This window comes from Pelophylax lessonae, assembly GCF_965119305.1.
Source record: "Pelophylax lessonae genome assembly, chromosome: 4".
Lineage (NCBI taxonomy): Eukaryota > Metazoa > Chordata > Amphibia > Anura > Ranidae > Pelophylax > Pelophylax lessonae.
The window spans coordinates 478,355,924-478,374,533 of NC_138771.1; the positions used below are offsets into that span (position 1 = coordinate 478,355,924).

At 41.0% G+C, this 18,610-nt stretch overlaps 1 protein-coding gene across 4 annotated transcripts in view; it reads right to left on the reverse strand.

Annotated features, from left to right (window-relative positions):
- Positions 1–18,610, reverse strand: part of CALD1 (caldesmon 1) — a 295,859-nt gene that overhangs the window by 128,506 nt on the left and 148,743 nt on the right. For all 4 annotated transcript variants that reach the window (XM_082254260.1, XM_082254258.1, XM_082254256.1 and 1 more), the window contains one exon: positions 14,682–14,781. In XM_082254260.1, the coding sequence (XP_082110386.1) occupies positions 14,682–14,752 (71 nt within the window). In that variant the 5' untranslated portion in view covers positions 14,753–14,781. The remainder of the gene's footprint in view (positions 1–14,681; positions 14,782–18,610) is intronic.

Sequence of the window (18,610 nt, forward strand, 5' to 3'; positions counted from 1 at the left end):
ACGGTTAAAAGCAAACACACACACACATCATAGGTTGAACTGGATGGACTTGTGTCTTTTTTCAGCCTCACTAACTATGTAACTATGTAAGATCGACTGCATTCACAGGGCCTTAGTTCCCCCAAAATCTGATGGGCCCCTTAGAAACGTGATTGTGAATCCCCATTTCTTCAGAGTCAAAGAAGCGTTCATAAGTATGCTAGGGAACATCCCAATCTGAAAGTTGAAGGCTTGAAAATCCAGATATTTGCAGATATCTCACAAGCCACTATTCAAAAAGGGACAGCGTTCAAACCCCTACTTTCTTCACTGATTCAAAGTGACATTCGTTACAGATGGAACTGTCCTTACCGGTTGCAATTCACCTATAACGGCAGATCATATTCCTTCTTTACTTTTGCTGAAATTGGGATATTGGGATTCATCTCTCACAGCCCATCATCTCGGAATCAATCAAGATCCAGAGATCCCCCCCCCCCCTCCGCTTCCACCTCTTTGGTCTTCCCCATCATCAAAGAAAGCTGCAACTCCATGTCGAGTTACCTGAGAATTTCCTGAACAACGCCAACTGACTTACCTCTACAGTGGTTGCTTCTCAGTGGTCCTCCTATGGGACATTAGCCGCTACCTCAGTTTTGTTATTGTCCTTTATTTCCCTAAACCTGGTGTTTTTATTCTCTAGGTGATCTTGGAACTGGGTTTACAGATTTACCTTTTTAGTTATGCGCCATATACCTACTTATTGTTGACTTATTATAACTGTTTTACTCCTTTTGGCTGCTCAAGGGCTCAGAGGAAATTTTACTCACTACTACCTGTGCCGGAAGGAGGCTATGCAGTCTCCCAGTTTGTTGGACTCTTCCCATAGGTTGACTTTGGCGGAGACTCCCACATTCCCAGAACTTGGTATCTGGACTACGTGGTAATAAAATTCACTGTTTTCAGTTGGTCAATTGAATTGCTATGCTACACTCTTTGATACTGGGCATTCTTAAGCCCATGTATCTTTTACCCTTTTTTCTTCTTGCTCATTCTTCTGCCTCTAATATTTTTCCCTTTTCCCTTCTAAGGGTCAGTTGGAATTTCTCTTGGATTGCCAAGATTTATGAATGTGGGCGTTGATGGGTAAGTCTGCCTGTTTACAGCTATTTTTATCCTTTGCCATGTCCAAGTTAAATAACTCCACCATTCTCATAATGTTTAGGGGCTGGGCTCACCCGCTAAACATATTAAAGTATTCAACTACTATAGATCACTGGGTTCTGATATTGTAGCCCTTCAGGAAATGCACTTTACTTATTCTTTCACTCCCCACTATATACATAGAGACTACCCCGTTTGTTACTTTGCTAATGCTATACAGAAAAAACGAGGGGTGGTGCTCTGTCACGACGGCTTTCCTTTACAGAAACCAAAATATTAAAAGATAAAGAAGGCTTAGAAGAACTCACTTTATATGTTTCCAGTTTATATATTTTTATAATGGTTTGTGCATGTCTATATTATTGAGTCATCTATATGATCCTTTTCTCTTTTGACTTGTACTATGTTGGACATACGTGTGCACAGTTTAATATCCTCTGCATTTTGTTATTGTTCATGTATACTATTTCCTCAATAAAAATTTATTTTCAAAAAAAAAAAAAGATAAAGAAGGGTGCTACTTATTGGTGAAGGGGCACCTGGAAAGAACTTGGTAACATTTTTGGTTTATTATGCTCCTAATACGAACCAGGTGGCTTTTCTCTATTCCTTACTTCAATCATTAGCGCCAGTTAATCTCTCGAGGGAGATGTCATTTTGGCTGGTGACTAACTTGGCGCTAGATCATATTTTAGACAAATCTAACACTTCTCGAATGCAATCCCCTCCTAAGCAGAGCCACAAATTTGCTCAACTGTTACATCATCACGATCTTATTGATGCTTTGAGGGAGGCCAATCCTACCACTACTCTCACTTTTCTAGAGCCCACAACCGGTACTCCCGTATTGACCATGTATTTCTCCTTTCGGGGCTCTTACCCAAATTACTTACGGCTAAGAAAAACTCGATGCCCTGGTCCGACCACGACCCTGTAGTTGTATTGTTCTCTAGTTTGATGGTCAAATTGGCCAAATCTCATTGGCCCCTAAATGAATCTATCCTCAGTAATGAATCTTATTGCCTGGATATTATTACCCACTTGAAAACTTATTTTGACACTATTAAAGCAGACACAAGAAGACACAAACCCCGCCATCAACTGGACGGCACACAAAGCTTCTATCCAGGGTTTTTTGATTCAGCTGCCATCTAGACTTAGGAAAGCTAGCAACAAGGTGATTACTACTAAAACTAAGGAATATGAAGTCCTAGCTAACCAACACAAACATCCCCCCCCCTCCACCCAGATCTATTGTATAAACCTGAACAGGCCCGCACGGAACTTAATATTTTCCTTACTACGAAGGCAGAGAAATACTTATGGTGGGCATAAATTCTTTACCTGGTGTGACTGACTGGATTTGTTGTTAGCAAGTAAACTTACCCTAAACACACATATACAGCTCTCCCCGAAAATTAGACTCTCTGGAGGCAATCTTTCTCAAAATCCCCAAAAAATTCTCCAAGAATTTCAGGTATTTTATACCAAACTATACAACCCACACCAGGGTCCTGTTTCTGCTTCCGTTAGTAGTTTCCTAAATACCCTATTCTTACTGTCTCTCACGGAATCCCATAGGGAAAACATGGACCAACTCATTACAGGTGGAGAATTTCACACCACTATTAACACTGTCCTTAAATAAATCACCGGATCCCGACGGTCTCCCCAATAATTATTATAAACATTTTTCTGAACAGTTGGCTGCTCATATGGCTCTCTATTTTAATTCCTTGCGTGACGGTGGTGAGGTTCCTTTTGATGAAAACAGGTCATTCATTAGCGTCATACCCTAACCGAATAAAGACTACACTGACATCCTTAACTACCGCCCTATTTCATTGATTAATTGTGACCTCAAAATTCTAACGAAACTTCTAGCTTAATGTTTAGGTACATTTCTAGCGCAATATATCCAAAGATCAATCCAATTTTTTAAACGAACGCCAAACGTTAGATCATATCCGTCGGTCTATAGCATTGATTTTTGCGGTATGCTCAAAATGGATTACTCCCTTATCTAGGGAATTACTACTCCTATCACTAGACTTTCAAAAGGCCTTTGATAGCCCAAATTGGGACTATTTATTTACCACTCTATTTACCGCTCCTTGTTTGCCAATGACGTCCTCATGTGTGTCACTAACCCTCAAACTACCCTACCTAATCTGCTGACCTTGTTACACTTGTTAAACTTTCTCTGAACACCCAAAAAACAACAGCCCTTAACGTTTCTTTACCTCCCTCGATGGTGCTGACCTTACGCAACACCTATAGCTTTCAATGGGCATTAAACTCCCTTCCCTATTTAGGTATCCAACTGACTCCTTCAATCAACAATTTCTATCGGGCTAATTATCCTCCACTTTTCTATCGATTTCGGAAAGATCTTCGACGGTGGGCAGACTATCCCTTATCTTGGTTTGGCAAAATTAACTCTATTAAAACGACATTTCTACCCAGAATACGCTATTATTTTAGAACCCTACCGAGGGGAGATGTACAGCGTCTTCAATCGAAAGTTCTTTGATTTATTTGGGGCAATAAAAAAAAAAACAAGAGTTAATCAAATTGACGTTGTATGTCTCGAAACCGAGTGGTGGGCTTGGCCTCCCTAATTTACAGGCTCATTATCAAACTGCTCAAATAACTCAACTTTCCTACAAACGGCCAAGGGATCCACACCTCTTTGGGTCTCTATTGAAGCTCTCTCATGCCACCCTTTTGCCATTGGCTCTCTAATGTGGCTTCCTAGCTGTCTTCATCCCCTTATTCTATGTCCTACCCTGTCCCATTCCCTAGTGGTTTGGGATGGTGTAAAACATTGAAAACCCCTGTTTTCTCCCGGATTAACTCCAATGACATTTTTATGGTGGCTTAACAAAGGGCTTTTTAGGATAGGAGACTACCTCAATGGCGACCAACCACACTCTTTACAATATAAAGACACGTTACAAATTCCCTCTAGTGAAATATTCCGATATAATCAGCTTTTCTCTTTTATACGATCTAAACCTAATTTGCTACAGAGACCCCTTACACTTACAAATTTTGAACTATCTTGTCAAAGTAAAGGCCTCCTACTGGGATGGATATCTACGGTGTATGCCACTCTTACTGATCCGAATACTAAACTCCCTTACATGTATCAATGGGAACAAGATTTGAATACCTCTTTTGAATTATCTGACTGGCAAGATATTGCCTATGCATTTTGCAAAATATCCATTAACACAACATTTATTGAAGCAAATTATAAAATGATCTTACGTTGGTATTAAGTTCTGACCAGAGTTGCAAAGATGCACCCATCTGCATCCCCCATTTGCTTTAGACATTGTGGCCAGATGGGTTCAATGTATCATGTTTAGTGGCAATGCCCAGTAGTCAACAGATTCTAGATTTGCATATTTAATATGATACATTCAGTGACAGGGGTTAATATCCATAGATCCCCGAAACCAGCGCTTTTTCAAAAGCTTCCTGAGGAGGTCCACAGAAAATCGATAAAACTCATCACATATATATTTTTGGGGGGGAGTTTTGGCCAATTTTTTAGGCAGTGCTGTGGGATTGACACAGCCACACTGCTACTTTAGAAATTGGCTTTTAAGTCTCTCTCTTTGAAACTGTCTATTGCCTCCATGGGGAGAGGTCAAGTGTACAATGGTACAACTGGGCTCCATTGAGGGGACATTCCACCCAACTCCTCTCTGAAGCACTTCACTCCCCAGTGGAGTCCAATTATACAACTGGGTTGCAATTAGGGGACACTCCACCCAGCTCCTCTCCTCCCCCCGAAATTCTTCACTCCCCCTCTGGAATCTAATCACAAAACTGGACTCCTTTGGGGGAACACTCCACCCAGCTCATCTCTCTGAAGCACTTCACTTCCCAATGGAGTCTAGTTGTTCAACTGGGCTCAACTGGGGGGACACTCCACCTAGCTCCTCTCTCTGAATTGTTTTCCCCTCCAACCAGTGGAGTCAAATCATACAACTGTGCTCTACTGTGGGGTGGAAAAAAAAGAAGGAAGGAGCAAAAGAGGAGTTGGGTTGGGTGTCTCCCCAATGGAGACTAATCTTACGACTGGGTTTCACTGGCCATTGAAGTGCTTCAGGGTGGGTAATTGGGTTGAGTGTCAGAATTTGTGCTGGAACAACCACATGTGTTTTTAACCTTTGTGGAGAGCAGTGTGCTGCTTCATATTTATATGTGTAGACTTAACTGGGGAGTGATGGGTCCAAGGGTTGCCAAAACCTGCTGCTTGATGATTGTGGTGGGGTCCTGGAGCAGTGTCACAAAACAAGTAAGTACTACTTATTGTTATTGTGCCTGAAGCTCAGCTTTAAAGCCATAGTAATGCAGTACTGGTGCTTAAAAAGCATAATCCATTTACAAACAAGCTTAGACCTCAACAAATGTTAAGTATAAAATGTATTAAAGTGCCCATTTTTGTGGCAATAATTCATACATTCAATGGCACTTTCCCAAAAGCAGCAATAAAGGACTTGGCCTTCCTATGGGATTAAAAAATAGTTTGGCCGGTGTTATTGTAGGGAGTGTATTAGCCTGAAAGGCCCCATTCATTGCATATTGCGGTGACAGCTTAGTGAGATATCGAAGTTCTATTCAAATAGTTCCCTGAAATTCACAGAATTCCCAAAGGATTGCCTAAGAAGGGGATGTATATTTGTTTTAACTCAATCCAGTTCTGGAAACCTGCAGAGGGAGGAGATTAAAGGCCCTTAAAGGGAAACTATTGTGAATATCAGTTAGGGCACATTTTGTTAGTAAGGTTAAGGTAAATGTTTAAGAACACAAATAGTTCCTAAACATTTACCTTAAAGTGGACCTTTGAATAATTTTACATGTCTGCATTAACCGCCTTAGCGGTATCCCCGAGCGTGACTCGGGGTAGGAATTTTCTGCTATTAGCGGTATCCCCGAGTCACGCTCGGGGTGAATGGGCAGAGCTGTGCAGACAGCGCAGCGGAGCGTCTCTTACCTTATCCTGGTGATCCAGCGATGAGCTCTCATTGCTGTGACCGCCAGTGAGATCTCCGCCGCTCGTCTGTCGGTAGGAGGACTTCCTTGTTCCGTTCCCTGCAGCAGCAATGCTGCATGGGAGCGGAACTAGGGAGGGAAATTCAAAAAAAAAAAAAAAACACATAACACATTTTATATTATATATATGCATATATATATATATATATATGCATATATATATATATATATATATGCATATATATATATATATATATATATATATATATATATATATATATATATGCATATATATATATATATATATATATATATATATGCATATGTATATATGTATATATATATATATATATATATATATATATATATATATATATATATATATACCTATATACACACACATATATATATATATATATAAAATTATATTATTGATTCGATTATAATTCATGCGTTATATATATACACACACACATATATATATATATATATATATATATATATATATATATATATATATATACACACACACATATATATATATATATATATATATATATATACATATATATATATACACACATATATATATAATATATAACGCATGAATTATAATCTAATCAATAATATAATTTTATTATATATATTATATATTAAATAATAAAATAATATTATTGATTCGATTATAATTCACTTGTTTGTGTTTCAAATTTATCACATCTGGGATGTCTACTAGAGTCTTGTTTTGGTCAGGTTTAAGTCAGTAATTACTAAGAATTGTAGGCCTATAATACATAACGCCAAATTTCCATGAAAAGAATTGTACCGCTTTTGGAATAGAATTCCTGACAGAATCATACCGCCAGGGAGGTTAATAAATGACTAACATGTCACAATGTAGAGCAGCAGTGTTGTTTAAAAAAAAAAATCACCTGGTATTAAAAATCAGTCCTTGAGCTCCAATGCAGTGACTTTGCCTAGGATGAGATGATGTCACCAGTCTGCTGCATGCAGAAGGGAGCATGTCCCTAGTCTCTTTTCCTTCAATGATAATCACTGTCTTCTCCCGGCGGGGACGCGGGGACGCCCCCCCCCCCCCCCCCCCAATGAAAGAACACAATGGTTTGGCAGGAGGGATTCCCCTGTCAACACTGTATTGATGGGAAAATCAAGCAAAATTACACAGTTTGCAGGAAAGAAATTTGCTCCGTCTATTGCCGATCTTAGTCCAGGAAGTAGAAGCTGACTCTAAACATTGCCTAAACAAAGATGTCTGTCCCTCTAAAGAGATAAGCAGATGAAGCTATTGTCAGGGGGAGCTCAGTGGTTTCTGTAACAGATAGCCTTGCACTAAAAGAGAGGAAGCACGCAAGAGAGAAAAAGCACACAAATATGGCTGCCCCTATGTACATATGTCTATTTACAAATTATACACAATGACAAGGCTTTTACCAGAAACATAGATCCAAATTTATAAAGCAGTGACTCTTACATTTAGCAATCATTCTCTGCAGGTGAATTTTCCAGGTGCATGTGTATTGAATGACAGTGACTGATTCTCTATCTGAGGATGTTTGATGAAAGCCACATTCATTGCTTCATAAATAAACCCCATAAACTATCACTGATAAAATGGTTAACTTTAAAGTGGAACCAAAGAGGCAAATTTAAAAATTGCTCTCCCCCCGCTCCAGATGCACATGCTTATATTTCCTTCTCTCTTCTTCTCCATTCAGGTGTCAGTAGCAAATTTAATACCCAATGTTTCCAGGTATAGAGGAGCATGGGATTCAATCACCTCCTTCTCATGTGCTAGCGTTTGGCTCTTCAAATGAATTCAGGGAAAGAATCCTCAGCCTGCGTAGGCTCCAAGTCATCACACAGACGTTATAGATGGAGAGGAGTGAAAGGAGAAGTAAAGTACGCGTTTCTACTTTAGGAGATGGCCCAATAGACAATTACACTAAATGACCTGTTGTATGAGGACATCCCTCCAAATGACTGAGTTCAAGTGTTTCCAGTGAAGGGTACTGTTTTTAATACTGAATAACAGGCATTTTAGACAATTGTGCATTTCCAGCCTCTTGGTAACAGTTTGGGAAAGGTCCTTTTCAGTTCCAGAATGACTGTGTACCTGTGTAGCTAGCTCTATAAAGACATGGTTTGATGAGTTTGGTGTGGACAAACCCAAGTGGTCTGACTTCAGCCATACTAATTAACTCTGGGATGAATTGGAACACCAAATTTGAGACAATTTTTCACATCCAACATTACTACCTGACCTCACAAATTTTCTTTAGGCTGAATAGGCACAAATTTACATTGGCACATTCCAAAATCTTGTAGAAAGCCTTCTAAAAAGAGTGACAGCTGTTATAGCCACAGAGGAGATGCAACTCCCCATTGGTTGATTGGCTGCAAGTGCTCATCGAGTGAAAATATACAGAAAATCCCGGGAGGAGTCGATTACTAGATCAAATCCTCTCAAACAGGAATGGCCATACATGGATCGAAATTTGGCTGACTCAGAAAAACACACACTGTATAGCTGTGAGCTGAATTTTGATCCATATATGGCCACTACAAATACTGGTACATTTTTTACCTTAATGCAGGGAATGCATTAAAGTGGTAGTAAAATCTCCTGGACAAGTCAGCAGCATTTAAATCAATATATTATGACATACAATAATGTGCCTTTTAACCTTTTTCAAGGTATGCCATTTAGTATATACTGCCCTTTCCTTCTTTCAATAACGTCACTCGCACATGCCCATTGGAATCCCGATTGATGGCTTACTGAGTGTGCCGTCAATCTGTAGAGATAGGTGCCTTGTTTTAGCAGCTTTACTCCTCGGCATTACATTGTATTACCACAAGAGTGCTGCAAATTAGCTCAGGCTTGATATTATTTTACTGTACATGCTCAAGATTGATGCAGTGATGTGCAGGAAGGGCAAAAGTTCGGCACAGGGATGGCAGCAAAGGTTTCCGCAAATATGGCGGCGGCTTGAAACGGAACAGACTACAATAAAATTAAGCTGCAGAAATTGTAAGAAAAATTATATGGCAAAAATAACTTCTCCATGTCTGTTTAAAAGCACATTGATTTCTTGTATTGTGGTTTTACTGGAGTATTTGCAATGAGTTTACTACCACCTGTCCTGGCTTTAGAACAACTATAAATGATTATCTTAACCATATACTCAATAACCATAACTTGGCTAAGAAATATATTGCTTTTTAAAAAGGACACTCTGCCTAAAAGAAGAAAAAAGGCTTTTCACCTAACTTTTTTAGAACAGCTCCAATGTTGAGGGTTATGAAAAACGATTTAACATAATCAAGATAAAACACTGAATTCCTTCAATGTTTACCTTTATTATAGTTGAGATTTGCCCGCCGTGCTGTCTTCTGTCAAGGGGGATAGTGTATGCTTGTTTTGGATTAACTGCAGACTAGCCACACACCAGACTGTTATGTGCACTGTAAACCATATTACCATACAATCCTTTCTTCCCTCTTTCCTCCTTCTGGTATGTCACACACAAAAGCTGGCCATACACACAAAATGTTTTCCCATTCAGCCCAGATTCCCCCATCCATGCCACACAGGATGGATGGACAGTACTATAAATATGGAATAAGCCTGGGCCTTCTTGCGGGGCACTCAATGGCCTTTCATCAACTTTTGGGGCAAAATATGATGTGAATCATGTGGAGGAGGCAACGGGGTTCCGGAGAACATCCAAGCATGGGAAATGCCAATATGGACTATTACCTTGTAGAGGTATGCCTGGACAGCCATTCAGTTGTAGTTAGGATCAGGATATGGACATTGTTTATATTGAACTGTATTGTCAGGAACTTTCTAAGTAAAGTGGCATCAACTGTTGTGAGCCTGGTCTGAAGTTAATCAAAGGGGTCCATATTGGTTCTGCCATATCAAAGGAACCTGGGTCTGTAAAGCACATAAGGGATATGAAGTTCAGCTACTACAAAAGGTAGTTGCTATGGGTAGCCAAGTACATTTTAAGACGCAAAGCAAACAGTCATTAAGCATGGTAACTAATAAACATGACGGGTCCTCCAGTAGTGAGGGGGTCGGTGTTCTGGCTCCATTCCGAGCAGTTGGTTTACAGTAGCAACTGGAACCGGGATCAATGGCCTGGTCACAAGGTATGGGAAGGAAGGAGTTAACAAGTGTACGCATAAGGTCCGTGCTATATGCATGGTGGAAGCCCCTCTGTTACTGGGAGTGGGGTAGCAGAAGTATGATGGACTGGTGGGGAGAGGGTGCTGGCTCAGCAGCGTCCCTCCTAATGCTTTGCACTGTACATTATATGTATATATCTGGCTTACAATCAATCCAGGTAATACCAACCTTTTTTTTTAGTTGGGTTGAGGTCAGGTCTCTGTGAAGGCCACTGGAGTACCTCAATACCAAGCCATGTCTTTTTGAAGCTGGCTTTGAGCACAGGGGCACAGTCCTGCCAAACTCTTGCACGAGGTTGGAAGAACACAATAGATAAAAATGACTTTGTAAACTGTAGCATTAACAGTACTCTGCACTGGAAACACATGAAATCAACCAGTGACGTCACTGTCGTCAGGTGACAGCCAGGAGAGTCTGAGGCCTCAGCATTCAGAGCGGAGGAGGATTTAAATTCCTCCTCCGTGCCTAGAATTGGCTCCAGCCACCTCCCTCCAATGCCACAATGCCCCATCTTCTCTGGGCAGCAGCACGGCTCAGAGCAGAGGGAAGGGACAGGGAGCATTAGCATACAGCCTGCAGCTGTTTTGTCCATCAGACATCAGGTGAGTGGGCTTGCATTGTGCAGCTGGCAACCATCCACCCCCGTCTTTAAACTTGCACTTGTATTTTTGGTATGTTGATCTTTATTGAGTTTAATTAATGCAGGAATTATGTTTGTGGTTTGTATCTCATTTTCAAAGTATGTTGTGCTGAGCTATTGGTGCTACTGATAGAATAAATAAATGAACCCGAAATCTTTTTTTGACCACTTTTTTGCGATATGACACTGCGTTATTTTACTGACAATTGCGCAATTGTACAACGCTGTACCCAAATAAAATTAATGTAATTTTCCCCCCACATCACCCCTGTGGTTTTTACTTTTTGAGCTTGAAACAAAAAAAAGAGCAACAATTTTGAATAAAAACAATATTTTTTACTTTCTGCTATAAAGCATCCAATAAAAAAAATAAAAAAAATAAATCTAATTTCTTCATCAATTTATTCCAATATGTTTTCTGCTACATGTTTTTGGTAAAAAAAAATCCCAATAAGTGTATATTGATTGCTTTGCGCAAAAGCTATAGTGTCTACAAACTATGGGATAGATTTATGGCATTTTAATTAATTAATTATTTTTTAGTAGTAATCAGCGACATATAGTGGGACTGCAACATTGTGGTGGACAAATCTGACACTTCGGGGGGTATTGGGTGGAGCTTAGGACTTACTTTAAAATGTGGGAGGGGTTATCAAATGTATCTTTGGGCTGAAGCCCCAGGTTGGCAGCATTGTACAAAAACTCAGAGCTTGATTTGTTTACAGTGCATACCCACCCATTCTTAGTCATATTTTTGCTGTACGAAGTGACAGGTTCTCATGACACCACACCCTCTACCCACTGGCGCCCATCTTTGCTATTCTCCTCCGCTGCACTTTTCATCTGTTGGAGCTGCAGAATATATCCAGTATTTCCAGGAATTAAGGAGCATGTGACCTTATCTTCTTTATCATAGGATGCAGTGTTTGGGCCTGAGCATCCAGTTGTCATGCCCAAACAGTGTTGCATCCAGCATAAGTTATAATTAGCATAGTGCCACAACTGTTGCTATATGGTTTACAAATTCTGTTTAATTTATCAGAATCAGAGCTGTCAAAATTTGGAGCAGCTGTACATGGCAACCAATCAGCTTGTTTCTTTTACTTTTAAAGCCTAAAGTGGGACTATATTTACTTCCACTGCAGTCCTGTGGTGTCCCGGAGCTCCCCCACTGACCACTGACATCACTGATCTTCACTCGGGTTCCAATCTTCAGCCATTTGGATGTGCTAAGCCAAGATGGCATCACTCCTGTACATACAGAAGAATTCATTAATCTTGGCAAATGCCAAAAGTGTACACTGAGCTGCACAGGTGGACAGGCAGGTAAGATATTTATTTGCATAGTAGTACGTCTCTTCTGCAGTAAAAAACCTGCCTATTTGCAATTTTGTTTTCAAAGTTCCACTTTAACTGAATGATCTGAAGATATAAGTTGATTGGTTGCCATGACCTAACTGCTCCAGATTCTGTCCCCTTCAGATTTTATAAATTCCCCACATTGTATCTATTTTATACATGCTGTGATACCCCCTCAGTGGCTTACCCCGTAATTAGTTTTATTTCCGCACTTGATCACCAAAAGTGCTCTGTGCCTATCTCTGTTACAACAGCAGTCCATATAGCGCACGCCTAAAGTCTGTCTATGAAATAGTCTTGTAAAAACAAAGAACAGCATAAAAATGTGACAGTATTACATTAATAACTCTCAAGAGCACTTGCTAAAAAGGATTTTTTTTAAATAGTTTTTCTATAAATCCTTTTTTTTTCTTTAAATGCTGATTATTAGCATTTGTTAAGAACATAAAATTCCTGTAAGTGCAAATCTGTATTTTTTAAAAAAATCATTAAACAATGCATAAGTTGTATATAGCTTGTCGAAGAGCTGCAGTGTTTAATAAGTCCCTGTAGAAGGACTGAATTTACAGAAAGCCCATTCTGTCTGCAGCTGTACAAGAGTTTGGATCGCCGAGCAGAAAAATCAACAAATACTGAATGCCAAGAAGCTTTTTAAGTGGGATTTGTGGATTACAGATCAAGCTGGAAGGTCATTTTTGCTATACAGGATGGGGACTAAAATATCTCCTAGGTGGCCGTGTGTGAGAAGGAGCATGAGGAATAGTTTAGTTTCACAGGCAAATTCTCTTAAATGATCTCCCGATATATCATGTTTAATAGCGAGGAAGAAAAATTCTATATTGTTCTCCTCTCCCTAAAAAGTCAAGTCCAACATTTTAATATAGTTTTCCTAACTGAAACTCGCCAGCCTTGCAGACTCTCCACTAAGGATCAGTAAACCCATAATCTCAAAATCAATTTTTGGCAGATGCTTGGGAGATACACCACCCAATGGCTTTTTGCATCTCTTGAGCGGTGATGAGATCCCTGGCTCTCTGCACTTGATTTCTTAGGTTAACATTTGCCTTAGACATTATGGTGGGGTCACCTTTTGAATTTTTAAAGCCCAATTGAACCTTAAGTTTAAATCGTTAATGCACATTCTAGGTGCATCAAAACAAAAGATGATTAATGGCTCACAGTTGTTTTTTTTCTAATGCAGCCAAAGCCTGGATAGAAAAGTCTGTGCCCTGCTAGCATGCTGCAGGGTGGTACCCTTGTCCTCTGTGGGTAAGCCATAATCTCTCAGCAGAGGGTCGACACGTCCAATCAGGAGGAAGCATGAGCTTTGCTGATTACTTATGGCTCGTTTCCACTGAGCTTTCTGGTACAGTTCGGTTCGGTACGGTACGCTATTTATGCCGTTTCCATTATGAATGGTACCCTAATTCCGAACCGTACCGTACCACTTTTTTGGTACCCTTTCGTTGAGGTACCAAGCACATTAGTACCGTACCAACAGGGTGGAGCTACACTCTGCAGAACTTTGATTGGTTGACAGAGAGTCCTCTATCACAGCTTTCCTGCTACACCACGCCTATCATGAAAGGGTACTATTGGCAGTGGAAACGCAATGTGTACCGTTCCGAACCGTACCGTACTGAACCGAACCGTACCGTACCACTCAGTGGAAACGAGGCAATAGCTATAGGTCTGTCTCAGCAGGAGACTTCTTCAGAGAGACCACTGTTTCAACTCCCCATTGTGTTTAATATTTAAAAAAAACTGGTTCAGCTTTAATTCTTCTATATGTGCCTGACTGGTAGAAGCATGGGGCCCCACAAAAAAAAAAAAAAAAAATGTTTCCTTTGTTTCCCACAGGGAAATATTAAATTGCATTGATGCTATGTTAATAACAAAAAGTGGTTGTTGGGAGTTTTCGATTAAATGATAAAGAAAAAAATAATATTTAGAAATTAAATTCTCTAGTTTGCCTTTATAGTTGATTTCTGCAATATTTCCTCACCACAGCATATTCAGGAAATAAAAGGAGCCATAAGAGAGCAATGATGTCATCATAAATTGAGTTTATTAATAGTGGCTTTGCTCAGAACACATTCCTGACGTACCGTATTTGCACCCTCTTCCAGCAGGCCTGGCCTGTCATTATTTATGACCATTTTTGGATGTACAACATGGCCGGTGAGTTCCCGGGGTGGAAAGTGTGCCTGCCAAGTGTGTCTGCCTGGCCGACATGAGAAACCTCCAATTCAAACATTCAAAGCATAATTCTGACATGATGAGCCATGGCAACCAAACACAAAACCACGTTACCTTTCCACTTCCGCACGCATCTCCTCGCGCTTCTGTCTCCTGAGCTCTCTGCGACGTTCAAAGTCATCCATGGCGGCCGTTCAAGCTTGTCAATCGGGATCTTAAAGGAGAAAATAAAAAGGAATTAGAACAAACTTATGTTCACTAAACGGCAATGCTAGACTCCACCAATAAGGACAACCTTATGCCCCATAACAGACCACTGCTCCTATCATTGGTGCCAATTCGGCAGCAATAGGATCATTAACAGAACACTAACCTGCTTCCATGGTATTGTTGGGAGCAACACCATAGAAGAAGGTGAGTGTTTTATTTGTTTTCTTAGAGATGCTGATACTGGCAAGTTGCCGCCAGCAATAGGATTGCTAGTGTGAGTTAACCATGGACAGTGCAGTCTGGAGCCAGTCTGTTAGGCTGGAGAAGGGAAAGGGTAGGGAGGATGGAGGAACAGAGGAGTGCCTTGCCACCCTAGTCTACAGCGCTGTGTGTTTCTATTGATGAACACAGGGTAGGGAGACACAACTATAGTTCCTGTATGCAAGGGTGGCTCCATTGCAAGAGAAAAGAGCCACTTTAAAACAGAAAACATGGGTCAGCTGTTATGGCCCCAGCTTAAAAAAGAAGTTCACCTTTCATAATTTGGGTGTAATGTGTAACATGCTCCAGACCTGCTCCCCGCAACCCTGATCCCCCCCCCCCACACTCCTTGTGACAGCAGGGAGGGATTCTTCTTCTTTCCGCTGTCACATTTTGAAAATAGTGGGGCTTCACCCGCACGGGTGCATCACCCATTCACAGCCATCTGTTAATGAGAGAACTACAAGTACTGTCAGCCATTGTAGCTGATGGCTCTTAGTTCTCAATGGACTGCATGGGCTCTTATGAGCGCTCTTGTAGTTCATTTACAAGCCCTGTAGCTTGTAAACAGTGAGCCTGTGTTGGAGGTTCAGGCTGAACGCTGCAGGACTTGCCTGCAAGATCCTAATTTTGCCTCCACCGATCATGGGTGCAAAGCTTTGCAGACTCCTTAGAGAAAAAATAATGACTGCACATTTTGTTTTCCTGGAAAAATATGTGTATTTATTATTTTTTCCCAAAAGGTGAACTTAGCCTTTAAACCGGTAAAAAAGGCAAAGCTTAAAACATAAAGAAGCTGCTTACTGTCAGTAAGTAAATAAATCAGCTGCTGAAAGTGCTTAAAAACTGAAGGTTTAATATCACTTTAAAGCTTCTCAACACTGTACCAACTGTGAAAGTCGAAGGGCACTTATGTAAATCTAAACACATGAAGCTCTTGTATGTCATACAATTTCCTTCAACAATCCAGTTCAAATCTTCAGTTAAAATGTGTTCATAAAATGAGTATATTCAGAGCTGGATTTCCATCCCTGCTGCCCTTAGGCACATCCCTTTTAATACTTCTTTTGTTCCGGTTACCTCTTTTCTGCACAATGGCATAGAATATAGTAATAATGTATATTAACCTTATATAAGATGATTATTCCTACTGCTAGATAATAACTCTATAGGAAAAACTGCCTTTTTGCTGCTGCTTCAGCCTATGAGCATACGTCTGTTGTGTCTAATGGTAAATTTGGCCCTGAGCACATTTCCTTCTTCTTTTTATTAAAAATTCTATAAACCTAATCAGTAACAGAATGGAAAAAAGATATAATTGTTGCTTAATTTTTTACAGGATAATGTAATGTGAACACAATACTGGTAAGGGGGGGGGGGGGTAGAGATAGTTGCACCCTATGTGGTTATTATGTAGAAGGGAAGCCCTAATGGCACAGGGCCAAGAAAATCGCTGCTATGACTGAAGTCCACAGCGATCGCTCAGGTATGAGTTATGTTACTTACATATGTCCAAACTGGACCAAGTTGGACCACTGTAAATATGCAATAAGTATCATGCCTGGAGTGCAGCTTTAAAGGAGAAGTATAGCCAAAGTTATTTTGGCTATACTTCTCCTATGGATAACAGGAGTGCAGTTTGTTCTGAACTTCTGTGATTTGTTTTCAGCCAACATCAGGCTAAAACCCGCTGTCAGCTGACGTCACAGAGCCATTCCAGGCTCTGAAAAGATCCTGACCATATGGTTGGGATCCACCCAAAAGCCTGGACTGACAGCTGGCTCAGCCTCTTAGTGAGCTGCTGAGACCCTAAGACAGTCCCTCCCGCCCCCTCCACAGCCCAGTGCAGTGAGCGCTGGAGGGGCAAAAGAGAGACCTGGAGACTGACAGTCCCCAGCTCTCTGTTTACAGAATGCTGAGAACTGAGTGATAAGCAGTCTTTGATCACTCTTTTCTCAGTGCAGAGCCAACGGGGGGGCAGGTTCAGAATCGGTTCAATGCTACATCCACCTAGGTGAGTATAAATGTTTTTTTTTTTTTTCAAAATCTCATACTTGCCTTTTAAAGACCCTGCAAGTACAGAAACATTGTTAATCTGCCAGAAATGCACCTAGCTTTTAAGTCTTCCTTTGTTCTGTTTGATGGAGTGGTGTTAGCCCTGCCCATGTTTTAATTTTTTTTCTAAACTACTCAAACCCTCAAACCTCCCACTGTGTGATCTCTACAACATATAAATTAATCCAGGGATCCTCAAACTACGCCCCCCCCCCCAGCTGTTGCGGAACTACATGTAGCACCACCCCCGCAGGAGCTGCTGATTATATTATTGGGTCTACACCCTGCCTAACAACCCAATCAAATTGGCTCGATCCCTCCTCAGGCACAACTGACCCAGAATAGGACTGGACTATCAAATAGATACACAGGTTGGAATACAATACTTCACTATGCAACAATACCTTGTTACCTTCTTGAATAGTAGTCCTTCTGGGTGACACAATGGAACAACGCACAAGATTGTAATTAACCAAACTTAGTTTACTATGTATCAAATTGAATAGGGGAGATACAATACAATACAATACAAGTCCATAAAAGGTTATTTAAAACAGCTTTAAAAAGGTAAAAGAATACCCCCACACTCCTCCTGCATTAAGGCTAGACACAGTACCAGGTAGGTGGGCCTATCTGAGTCCCTCCCCCAGAGTTCTCTTCTTTCTTGTTGATCTTCGCTAGCAAGGTTATTGAATAGAGCTCATTTGTAATCCAGATTAGGAATAAAGATCAAGAGAGAAAAAACAACGAGCTGTTAGTTGTCACCGCAGGGTGTCTGCGTAACTGAGCAATAACTTCTGCGAGAGAGATAAGCCTCTGGCGACTCCTTTACAGACCTTATTGTTTGTCTATGAGTCTCCTGAGAGAGTATGGTGATAAACCCCGGGGTTTTATCACCTCCTGCTGCGCTACCGCTATCTGTAGATAAAACTGTCTCTTCAGCAGATAAAGTCAGTTATTGGGCATGTGCCCTCTCACCAACAGAAGTTTCTCCTTCGCGCGCTTCCACTGCGGTCTCAGTCCTTTGGCTATATGCCAGCCGCGCGGGGTCCTTCTGGCGGATGACTTCCGGTCTCGGCAAACAGCAGTATGACCTCCAGGAATGTGCCTCGTGCTTGAGATGGGACGGTTCCACGTCGTCCCTCCAGGCTAAAAGGCTCTGGCCCAATATCCAGTGTCAGTCCTTCACTCTCGCTCGCTGGTTCCTCAGAGTCCAGCGCAGAAAGGCCCCCCCTTCGCGCGCTTCTCTCTTCCTTTAAATAACCTCCCCCATAGTGCCGTGCGGTGCAGCCGTGCACCCTGGATCTTGCAAAGCAGCCTGGGAGATGTAGTTTCTTCATCTTGTGAAAAGGAAGTCACAGCCCGGGAAATTCCATGCAGCTACCACTAGAGGGAGCCTAGTTCCTGGATCTTGCAAAGCAGCCTGGGAGATGTAGTTTCTTCATCTTGTGAAAAGGAAGTCACAGCCCGGGAAATTCCATGCAGCTACCACTAGAGGGAGCCTAGTTCCTTCCCAC